This window comes from Trichosurus vulpecula, chromosome 3 (assembly GCF_011100635.1).
Source record: "Trichosurus vulpecula isolate mTriVul1 chromosome 3, mTriVul1.pri, whole genome shotgun sequence".
In the NCBI taxonomy this organism is placed as follows: Eukaryota; Metazoa; Chordata; class Mammalia; order Diprotodontia; family Phalangeridae; genus Trichosurus; species Trichosurus vulpecula.
The window spans coordinates 180,324,942-180,337,354 of NC_050575.1; the positions used below are offsets into that span (position 1 = coordinate 180,324,942).

A 12,413-nucleotide genomic window follows, 5' to 3' on the forward strand; every position below is an offset into this window, starting at 1 on the left:
GCCAATGATGAACAGAGGATACTAATTTAAAAAAAATAAGCAAAACTCTTTCTTCTGGAACTTGAGGGTGGAAGGAGAGGAAGGAATTAATGTATCATTGTTGTAGACTGTAAAAGCCATCGCCAAGGCTTTCTACTCGGGCTGCCCTGCTCTATTCTTTAAGCCAGCCCACAATCGAAACTGACAAGTCTCCTGTTCTTACTTCAGCAGAGAAGGAAAATTGTCAATTTAAATTCCCTGCTGATTTCAAAGAATGGTGAAGGGAGAGAACCAGTGGGAGAACCATGAGAGTAATAAGCCTGCATTCACTTGTGGAGTTACTAGCAGTCTTGATCACCTAACAGCTGAGGAAGACTTTACTATTTTATTTTCATAGAATCCTGGAATTTTAGAGCTGGAGGGGATTTGAAAGATGATCTAATTCAACCCCCTCATTTGACAGTTGGGGAAATAGAGGTCCAGAGAAGGGAAATGATTTGGCCATCACTCTGAAGTGAGGTGCTAGAACAAGGATTAGAACTCAGATCTCCTGACCACAAGGTCAAGGCCAATGGAATTTGTTGATATCTGCAGTCCTCCTTAAAGATTTAAAATAAATTAAACCAAACATATTCAGTGCAATGGTTGTTATATTCCTTTATTCACTCAAGTCTGCATTGGAATGAGAGAGATCTTTTACTCACTAGGAAGCTGTAGTCCAGGTAGTTTTAGCCATTGTAGTCTAGTCAGCCACTGAATAGACTGAAGGTCAGCATTTCAATAGTCCCAGAGAAGCCTAATCATTCGATATGTCCTTCTCTTTAATACTGATGCCCCACAAATTTCCAAATTGTCCTTGGTCTTGATGGATCTTGCAGAAACTTAGTCCCGTATTCTAACTTCTTGCAGACTGATTTAATGAGGAATGAAGGGGATTGCTTATATGCAGAAATCTGCAGTCAGACCAGAATGACTTTTAAAGAGTGCTTAGGGAGATTGATCCTGACCTCCAAATGTCTTTTTCTCCCATTTATTAATTGAAGTATAGTTGCAGCTGAAAATCCTCATGACCCGTCAGCTCAGTGTCCCATAAGCTAGCCCCAGTTAAATTCAGACTCATGGTATGTGTTCTAGCTAATGTCTTGCAGACCTTATGTTTTCATCCTCCTTCTCCAAATGATTATATGATCTGATATCCAATGTTTGACTCAGTCTCCAGAATCTCTCACTGTGAGTAGCATTATGAGGTTCATCAATCCTCGCTCCCACATGCCAACCAAGGAAACCACATTTATAGTCTTCCTTTTCAGGGTTAGATCAACATCAGTGCCAGGGGGTTGAGGAGGGGGCATTATGCCATGGGATAAGCTAAGAATTAATGACACAAAATCAATTAATCAATAAGAATTGGTAGAAATAGATAACACCTACTATGTACTAGTCAGTAGGCTAGGTGCTGGTACACAAATACAATGAATGAAATACTCTTGTTTTGCAATGAGCTCATGTTCTAATGGGAGGCACAACAAGGATATACACATATATATCAGAACAAATATAAAGAGATGAAATACAAATAAATACAAAGTAGTTCAGCACAGGGTAGTTTGGAAGAGAGGGCAGTAGCAGTTGGAGGTGGGGGAAGTCAGGAGAGGCTTCATCTAGAAGGTTGTGCTTGAACTGCAGAATCTTGAAGGAAGAAAGGAATTCTGTGCGAGAACTAAGGAGGGAGTGGAGGGAGTGTGATCTAGGTATGAAAGATGGTTAAGGCAAAGGCATAAATATAAAAGATGGAGTGTCACGTGTGGGGCCCAGAGAAAAGCCCAGTTTGGCTGGAAAGATAGTGTTGGGCAGTTGTAAAGAGCTTTAAAATAACTATGCTGCCACATACAAATCTTACCAGTGGCTAACTTAGGCAGAAAACAGATCTCCAATGGCAGAAACCTTATCTCCAAAGTTGCACAGACACCTTCATGCCACAAAGATAAGAGAATGAAGGATCCTTTGAAAGCATTCAGGGCTGGCCACAATACTGTTAAAAAGTGTAATGACTTCTATGCGGGGCAGCTTTTAGGCTTCTCCAAGTTAGTTATACAAAATCAAACAGTAGTCACTTTCCAATTTATGCTTTTCATTTCTGATTTCTCTCCTGTTTTCCTTTCTCCTAGTATGCAGTATGGACAGCCATCTGGGTCACTTGGAACATCTTCATTATCTGTTTTTACTTGGAGGTGGGAGGACTTTCAAAGGTGAGTCAAGGATAGGGTGCTATTTTGAAATACAAGGAAACCAGCTGGCTGTGGAAGAAAAGGAGAGACACCCAGGCTCATGTGGCCCTCATTAAATTTAAGAGCAGAGAGGAAAGAAGGGAAGCTAATTCACTCATCTTGATGCATTCATTGTGTGCCCCTTAATTCCTTGATTCAAAGCAATTAGAAATGTTCAGAAAGTCAAAGTGAATTTCTCAGATTCTGGGCAGCAACTGTTGTGGTTAAATTTTAAACTCATAATTCAAAGCAGGACAAAGGAGTGCTGGAAGCAAAAGGGCTTGGGGAAACGGAGGAATTTAATAAAGACTTGGTGACCTCCCCCCATACACATACACACACACACACACACACACACACACACACACACACACACACACACATTATAGTAAATGCTTCATGAGACCAAGCAGCTCCAGCTGAAAGCTCTGATTAGCGGCCTGCAATATGTTAATTGCATTTCATTATCCCCTTATTATGGCCCTTTTTTATGTTGCCATTGTGCTGAGGGGTGGTGATGGGGAGGGGGGTGATCCTTGCTTTTGTTTTTTCTTCATACTCAGCAGCTAGGCCCTTTGGTCTTTTCAATGGGTGTAGTACAAGCTGGGTGACTCACCTCTATGTGGACACGTGGATTGTGCTCAGAACCAATGGGCATCAAAGTTGCCAATCTTAAACTGGCTGTAAGTTGCCAACCAAGGAGAGTACATAGCTCAGAGAGAGGGAGTCAGAGAGACCAACTGGTCTGGGTTCAGTTCTGGATATTTTTCAGGGGGCCAGAAGGCTTGGGTCAAATGTCAAGTTGCAGATGTTGTCTTGATCAGGAATCTGGCTTTGGAGGAGCCTTTTCCAGGTAGGGGAAATAAGATTTCTTAAATCCATAACTAATTGCCCTTTCTGAGGGATTACTGAGTTCCCTCAGGGCGTTCCCTTAGTCAATGCCCCTCACAAATTCCAGTCCTGGTGGTAACCAATTAAACTTTAAAACTCTAACCCCTGGCCCACATTTGTCTGTTAGCTCATTGTTGTTGCTGTTCGTATCTATGAGGTCAGCATTCATCAAGCATTCACTGAGCATGACAGGCAGGATACAGTAGATGAAAGAAAGTGTGTTTTTTTACAGGGAGGGTGAAAGGAAGTCACGCTCCATTTTTGATGTTTCATTAACTATGCAGTGCCAGACGCTGAGCTCTCTGATAGGATGTTTGATGTACCAGACCTGAAGCTTTCTTGAGTTATCTGGATTTAACTGCTTAGAAGGAGCTTCTCTTGTCCTGCAATTCCTGCCATAGTTCCAGTGCCTTTATAATCAAAGAGCACAGACACCTTATTTGTTGGTTTCACTTAATTCTTTGTCAAAGATAGTGGTTTTGGCTGGAGTCGTTTCTTCTGTGATAGCTTACAAATTCATGAACCACTACACCAGGCTAACCCCCATGGGACTTTTTTTTGTCAGTTTTGCTATAGCAGAATCTCATGGGTGGCAGCAGTGACGACATTAGACTAGGGAATGTGCCTGTCCTTTGTCTTCCTTCTAATCTCCATTAGAAAAGTCTTTACAGACAGATATTTTACAAGTTTAGCGAAAGGTTAATGGGTCTTTCAGTTTTGCAAAACTCCTCTTGCCTGTTCTCCCCATGAAGGATACCTACATGTCAGCCAAATTGGTTGGAGAGAATGCCAACGTGTCCATATCCTCCCCTGGATCCTTGGTAAAGAGAGCAAGAGCTGGGGCCCTCTGGCCCCCACATGATGTTAGCACAGGGGGAGAAGCAAAGCAGCAGAGCAGAACAGACAGGATGATCACATCTAGGAGGAGCACCACGTGATTGCATCAGTGATTATACACTGGCCTGCAGTATCCAGGCTTTTTAAGAAAAGGAAGCAGTGCAAACATTGCCAGTGAATATTATAAGACTGGCTGGCACAATTATATGATTACAGGAATATTGTGTGTAAAAAGTAAAGGAGACAAGCCAGGGAGGAGTGTCTAGAAAGCCTGGCACAGCAGAGGGGTTGTTTATGCTAGTCAAATTTTGTGGTAAAGTTTTATCACCTGTGTGCTCTGCTGATAAGTATCACCATCCTCACCTGGAAATAGAGGTCAGGACAGGTGGTATCTGTTTTCCCCAGATGTTTTGTCAATCTGTTCCCTCCCACCCCCTCACAATTTTGCCAGCCCAAAGCCAGGAACATTACACCTGGGGAGTGGTCTATGATCATCTGTGTCTCAGAATCAACAAATAGCCGCTGGTCTGATTGTGCAGTTTTGGACCATTCTCCCATCTGTAGAAGGCTATCATGGTGGGAAGTTGGGGGTGGCATAAGGAGTGAATGAATTCAGAGTGTGATATATAGTCTGTTTGTCCTTACTGGCTTTAGCTGCCTAAATGCAATATTCTCTCCCTGCTCTAGATTCTTCAGTTATTTTAACCTACCCCATTCAGGCATAGAAATATTGAATGCTAATGTGATCATGCTCTCATAATGGTTGTTGATGATAATATTTTGAATTTGCCTTGCACCTTTAAAAAAATAGTAAGAGGTGAGAGTGTTTGCTGCTTTCTAACAAAGGTATTTTTTTACCCCATTCTGATGCCTAAGTTACACTGAAACTTGGTGCTAATGGATCACACTTAGATTATATTTTGCAGTTTACAGGAGACTCTTATGAGGTGGGTAGTACAAGCATTAGTATCCCCATTTTATAAATGAGGAAACTGAGGTACAGAGAGTTTAAGTGACTTCCTTATACTCACTTAGCTGTGATCAGGACTTGAATCAGGTCTTCTAGATTCACAGGCTAGCACACTTTTCACTACACTGTGAATACCTCCTTCTCCAGGAGAAATCACACTGGTGGTTGTTGTGCAGTAGAGATATGCCGAGAATAAAGCAAAGAAAGGGCAGCATTCACCCAACAAGGGGCAGGTGAGAGATGGCATTGGTAATGATAGTAATACCTAACATTTATAGAGTGCTTAAATGTTTGCAAAGTGCTTTACATATATCATCTCATTTAGTCCTCACAACAATCCTGAGAGGTGGGTGTTATTATCACCATCCCCCCTTTTACAGAGTAAACCAAAACTGAGCGAGGTTGACTTAACCATGGTTACACAGCTAGTAAGTGCCTGAGGTAGGATTCAAACTCAGGTCTTCCTTTTTATGAATTAACTTTTATTCGGAAATTAACAAATGACAAAGAGAATGGGTATTTGTATATGCCTCATAGAACAGGAAAAATAGCATGTCATGAAACAGCAGGTCTTTATGATATACAGTTTACTTTTCTTTTTATCCCTATAGTAAGCTCCACATACAACTTTCAAAGCTGTCCTGTTTGTCTGGCTTTCTTTCTGGCCTTTCATTTTTTCTCTCCATTTAAAAAAAATGCCTCAATGACTTTCTTTTTTAAAATCTTTAAAAATATATATATTTTATTCCCCCATTACATGTTAAGACAATTTTTTAACATTTTTTTCAAGTTTTTAGTTCCAAATGCTGCTCCTCCTTCTCTTTCCTCCCCCCTCCCCAAGACTATAAGCAATCAGATATAGGTTATACATGTGCAATCATGTGAAACATTTCCATATTAGTCATTTTCTACAAGAAGACTTTAATAAAAGAAAACGAATGAAAGAAAGTGAAAAATAACATGCTTCAGTCTGTATTCAGACAATATCAGTTCTTTCACTGGAGGCAGACAGTATGCTTCATCATTGGTCCTTTGGGATTGTCTTGGATCGTTGTATTGCTGAGGATGGCTAAGGCATTCACAGTTCTTCATCGAACAGTATTGCTGTCATTGTGTACAATGTTCTCCTGGTTCTGTTCACTTTGCAGCAGTTCATGTAAGAATGACTTTCTTTTTAAAAATTTTACTACCCTATTCTACCTCATCCTTCAACTCCTTCCCATTGGAAAAAAAGAAAAAGAAAAATGAAGCCCTTGTAACAAATGTACATAATCAAGCAAAATTAATTCCCACATTGGCTGTGTCTGGAAATATATGTTTTGTTCTTCATCTTGATTCCATCACTTCTCTGTCAAGAAGTGGTTAGCAAGCTTCATCATCCTTCCCCTGGAATCATGGTTGGTCATTACAATGATCAGCGAAGTCAAATCTTCCTAACTTCAAGCCCAGCACTGTATCCCAGACTATCTAGCTGCCCTTGGGTAATAAGAAGGGAGGGGAAAAAGGTGATGGATAAAGCATGATCCTTCCAGGGAACAATTTTGAGTTTCATATTCTGTGGTAGCATTGCAGAAGGGAAAGACAGGTGACTTTGAGAAGGTCAAGGCCAAAAATTGGAGAATGTAAGTCCTATATTGGCATTTAAAAAGGTCAGCTGCGCAAGGCCAAGGTGGAGCAAGAGACAGTAAGGCATCTGGAAAAGAATGATGGGTTTTAGAGGGCTGCAAATTCAATGTGAGCAATGTGTAACTGGCTCCAGAACAATCTTAAGCTGTATTGATGGAGAATGAGTATCTAGAATGAGCGAGGGCACAATGTTCCTGTATGCTGCCTTGGTCATACCATATATTAATAGTGTTTAGTTCTGCATGCTCCATTTTAGGAAGGACGTTTGCAAGTCAGCCCATGACAGAATAGGGCAACCATGACTGTGACAGGAGCAAAAATTAGAGAACATGAGGATTGAGTGGAGGAATTAGAGATGTTTAGCCCAGAGAAGAGACTTATGGAGCATATGTTGACTGTCTTCAAGGATCTGAAAAACAATCATGTGGCAAGAAAGATTAGACTTTTTCTGATTGGTCCAAGAGAGAAGAACTAGGTGCTATGGGTGGAAGTGATGAAAAAGCAAATTTGAGCTTAATAGGATGAAAAGCTTTGGCATTAGAGCTATTGGCTGCTTTAGGAGTTAGCAGGGTTTTTCCCTCTCCGGAGGTCTTCAAGCAAAGGCTGGATGTTCACTCATCAAGTATGCTGTGGGGGGATGTTTTTTCAGGTATGAGTCAGACTTGATGGCTTCCGAATGATCCATTCCAACTTTAGAAATTCTGGGATTCAAAGATTGCTTTGGGCACCAGAAGGCAGAGTTAGAAGCAGTGGGTGTTAGTTCCAGTCAGATTTCACCTTGATAATAGGGAAAACGTTCCAGCAATTATGGTTGTTCAAAAGAGGGTTGTATTGCTCCAGAGTTAGTAGGTTACCTCATTTTATGTCTTCCTGCATTATTACTTGAGGCAGCCAAGTGGCACAGTGGATAGAGCCCTGGGCCTGGAATCAGGAAGACCTAAATACAAATTTGGCCTCAGACACTTATTTGGCATGTGACCCTGAAAAAGCCACTTAACCTCTGTCTGCCTCAGTTTCCTTGACTGTAAAATGGGGATAATAATACCACCTCCCTCTCAGGGTTGTTGTATGGATCAAATGACATCATATTTGTAAAGTGCTTAGGTCTTTACGTAGCACATAGTAGTTGCTTAACAAATGCTGGTTTCCTTCCTTCCTACTTATTAAGGATATGTAGAGGGGTTACCTCTTCAGGAGAAGGACTAGATTTTTGAGGACCTTTCCTAATCTTAGATTTTATGATTAAAGGTGAGAGATGGGACTGCCATCTGCACCTGCATATAGTAGGAGTTCAGCAATCAGTGATCTAGTTGTACCTAGGACAGTGCCTACACATAGTAGGTGACCAAACCAGCTATTCAATCCTAGAGATTCTGATGTAAATGAGATTGTGTTGTACCTCAGAGGTTCTGGAAACTCCAAGGAGCCTAGAGAGAGTTCTTTTTTATACCCAGTCCAACACACACACACACACACACACACCCATTTCTCATCCTCATCATCTAAATCAAGTTTATGTGGTTTGTATTTCTGAAGCTGCCAGTTTCCTTTAAACCTGTCACTGGGTTGGTAGTAATGGAGAAAAAATGCTGGTGAGTGTGTCTGATGTGAATTCTCACCAAATAAAGTTCTCACCTTCTACTGCAAGTGAGCCCTTATTTGCATATGGGCTTCAGAGTGGGTTGCTCTTTTGGTGGCAAAACCATTCCTTTCATGGTTCATTACCATAATGCCATTTGGAGGGAATGCTGGAGAAACTGATTCCATTTAAAAAGTTATTCCAGGCATTTCACGTGCTGAGGTCTCTTTGCATTTTTAAGATCAGAGCCTTTTTCCTAGCTCATTGTCTGCCTGTGGGGCAAAAGTCAGGATGTTAGTATTAGGGCACTGATATGGAGAGAAGTCTCTGTACCCCCCTCCCATACCCTCCTAAGAAAAACCTCCCCTCCCATTCCCAATAGACATGCCTTCCATGTAGCTTATAGTCCTCCAACTAAGCCTGAGAAATTGGGGGCTGACCTAGGGCATCTGCAGCCAACTGATTGATTATGATAAGACTCAGTAAGGGCAGTGACCTAGAAAAAAAATGGAGTTTGCTAACTCGGCAGCCAGAAGAAGGGGGCTCTTATGGACAATAATTCAAATGGAGTTGAGTGAGTTAGGTAAGCAAGCAAGAGAGCATTGAGTATTTCTGCTTTTACAAGTTTAATAAATGTCTATGGGGATGAGAGTACAAATGTCAAGGAAATTGTTACATGGGTTCATAGAGGAAGAGTCATTTCCTTGCCCACTTCTGTAATCACTGCGGAAATAAAATAGATGAAATGAAGGGAATGAACACTGGCTCATGCTCATTCTCATCTCTGTGGTTTTCCTTGTCTGCCTCCTCGCGCAGTATAAGACCTTTAGAAAACACAGGGGTGCCATTATATATGAGGTCTATGTGGCCTGCAAGGTCCCTATGAGCCAACTGTGTAATCTGAAAGTTCTCCTTTCTCCCCTTCCTCCCTTTCCCCTACCAAAATACAAAAACAAAACCCTAAAACCCTAGTTCAATATTAGGTTGTATTGACAAAAACATTGTCCAGAGAGAGAGAGAGTGACAAAAACATATTGTCCAGAGAGAGGGTGGGGAGTGAGTGGGGGGGGTGATGGGTGTTTTGGCTAAGACAGTGAGACTATCTGGGACATGCAAGCAGTTATGAGCACCACATTTTTAGCAAGGACATTGGTAAGATGGAACATACCTAGAAGAAGGTGATTGGTGTGATGAACAAACTGTATACTATATAATAACAAGATCATTTGAAGGAACTGGGGGTATTTAGGCTGAAAAGGAGAAGACTTGGAAGAAAAGGCACAATAACTGTCATCGGATATTGGAAGGGATGTCGTGTGGAAGGGGAATTAGCTGTGATGGCTAGATGGCTATTTGTTGGGGATGTTGTTGAACTAATTACCTTTCAGGCAGTGACTGCCCTAGATGACCTTTGAGATCCTCTTCTACTTTGATACTCTATGATTCTGTGTGATTTTGTGTGGGCCTCAGCAGCAAGCTAATGATCTTAGAATCAGGAGTGTGACTCCCAGATCTGCTTTCATCTTGCTTTTTGGCTGATTTTGCCTAGTTGCTTACTTAACTTCTCTGGGCCCTAAGGTCTTTACTCATTTAACCAGAGTATAAATTCCTAATATATCACAGGGCTGAGTCATTCAAAACCCTCCATGGTCTGGTATCATCTTACCTTTCCAACTTTGCCTAGTTTTATCCCTGGTCTATATATTCCATGTTCCTGTTACTACATGGACTACTTTTTCCTAAAAGTTCCCACCTCCATGCTTTTGCTTTTACATTTGCTCTCCCTCTCTACCCATCCTTTAAAGCAATGGTGTCATATGCAAATAGAAACAGATTCCTGCAAGCTGCATATCAATTTAGAAAACCATAAATCAGCATTACCTATTTTATTTTGTATTTTAATTTATTTTTAAACACCTCCCATTTACCTTTTAGTCTGGTGATTTGCTATCAGAGCTATAAGTTTGACACCTGCTTTACAGTAGAAATAAAATTCCACTTCTCCCACAAAGCCTTCTTTGATTTCCTCACTTGATAACAACTTGCCCCCAGCCTCATTTAACACTGTGCTTCCACAACTTTCCAGGGCATTTCTGACACATCCTACGTTTCCATCTAGTAGGTGAAAAAGATAATACACACAAATAAGAATAATTTCCATGAGGGCAAGGATGATGTTTCATCATATCTGTATATCTCTGTCAGGCCAACACCATGCTTTATGCTGAGTAGGTATATAATGAATATTTGCTACATAAATGGCCAATCAAGCTCATGTTTGTTGTTGCTACTGTTGTTTCAATTGTTTTAGTCGTGTCCAATGTTTCATGACTCCATTTGATATTTTCTTGGCAGAAATACTGGAGTGGTTTGCTGTTTCCTTCTCCAAGACCACCTAACTGCCCTCGAGCTGATATTTAAGGAATCACAATAGGGTGCAGAGCACATTAGCCTTGGGAGTCATACAACCTGGATTTGAGGCTTAACTCTGCCATTTACTAACTATATCTTAGGACAAGTTACTTGACCCCTCTCAGACTCAGTTCTCTTTTCTTTAACATGAATGGACTCATTTCAAAAGTCCCTTCCTTCTCTGAATTTCTATACTTTACAGTCTAAGGGCCCTCAAAACACTGACATTCTAGATTCTATGGTTCAGTGGCCCTGTCAGGACTGATAGTCTATGCCTCCATAGTATAAAGTACTAGTCATGGTTTTTCTTCTTTACATTAATGCCCCACTTCATTCTCCTCAAATGATTATCTCATCTACTTCCTTTTTTCAAAAGGGTGTAATTTAATGGAGCCTCCTTAGAGTCCATATCACTCCAAGCCCCCTCATTTTTTAATAGATCTGGAAATGAAAGCCCAGAGAGATGAAGAGAGGCCCAGTCTGGGCTAAGGTCATTAGGGTCATGTCAGAGGTGGGGTTTGAATTTAGGTCCTTAGCTCCAGAATCAGTGCTTTTTCCATTAACCATAATGCTTAGAGGAACTCTTTCTCTGTGTCTCTTTGTCTTTCTCTGTCTCTGTTTCTGTCTTTCCCTGTCTCATTCTTTCTCTCTGTGTCTATCTCTTTCTCCTCATAGTCTAAATTTCAGTCCTTTCTAGTGAATAGAATCATAGGCTTCAGGGGATTGCAAGATCATCTAGTACTTTCTTCTGCCTTCATGCCTTTAAAGACTTAACCCATTTTATAGAGTTGGTTGTTCACCCTGGCCTTGATGATCTTATCCAAACAAGTCTCCAAACCCTCCCTTGGTAATTCCCTTACGGGGTCTGTTGAGCTGTAGTGTTGAGGTTGAGATGACATCCAGGAATTCCAAGACTGGAATTCCCAGACAGGATCTTGGAGGCAGGGGGGTACCCCTCAAGGACCAGAGTCCTGGAGAGGGTCGAGGCCATCTGGAATGAAGTCACAGACTCAAGCATTCTTTAAGTCAAGGTGGCAAAGATTTATTATGCTTTTCAGTGGGCAAGAGTTCTTAGGAAACCTGCAACTTTACAGGGGTGCACAGGTTTATATAGGTTAAAATTTGGTAAGACATATGCCAAATATGCTAATTAGGTAATTCAGGGTGGGATTAGGGAGTGGTTAAGGAGTGGTCAATTCTTAAAGAAACATGCGCTTTTTGTATCTACTACACAGGGATCTTACCCAGAGTTCACCAGGAAATAGCTCAAGGGGGTGCTACATAGAGGTGTGGTTTTAGGCTTGAAATGTCACTAAGTCAATTAAGATCAGGGCTGACTGGGCAATACCCAGGCTGCTCCTTATCAATGTCTTGTTAGACAAGATAAATATAAGGGAGTATACATATGTCTAGGTCTAGCATATGATGTGGTCAGTGAGTAATAAATACCTCTGTGACCCAGTACACAGCCAGTTCAGCCAGTACACAGCTGGCTCAAACTAATAAATTCTATAGGTACAGCTGGCCACTGTATCAGGAAGAGAGATAAGTGTTTTGCTAGGGTATGCTGTCCTGTTTTGCTAGAGAGAAACTGCTAGGGACAGTGTTTTGTGGCTAGGGAGAGATGTGATTTTGGACCTGGATGTGATTTTAGAACTGGGGTCCAAGCACAGGCACCCAAGCACCCCACCAATAGACATTTTTCTTCATCTCTAACCTGAGACCTTGTGCTGTGATTTTGGCTTCTCTCTCTCATCTGGCCCATTGAATAGATGGGGCAGACTGATTTTAACTGTTTTGTAAGGCTCCTTCTCAAATTTCTTCTCTGAGTAAGATAGGCCAGTTGTGCCCC

At 41.3% G+C, this 12,413-nt stretch overlaps 1 protein-coding gene across 2 annotated transcripts in view; it reads left to right on the forward strand.

Annotated features, from left to right (window-relative positions):
• Positions 1-12,413, forward strand: part of NKAIN4 (sodium/potassium transporting ATPase interacting 4) — a 115,231-nt gene that overhangs the window by 57,348 nt on the left and 45,470 nt on the right. For both annotated transcript variants that reach the window (XM_036751127.1, XM_036751128.1), the window contains exon 3: positions 2,148-2,228. In XM_036751127.1, the coding sequence (XP_036607022.1) occupies positions 2,148-2,228 (81 nt within the window). The remainder of the gene's footprint in view (positions 1-2,147; positions 2,229-12,413) is intronic.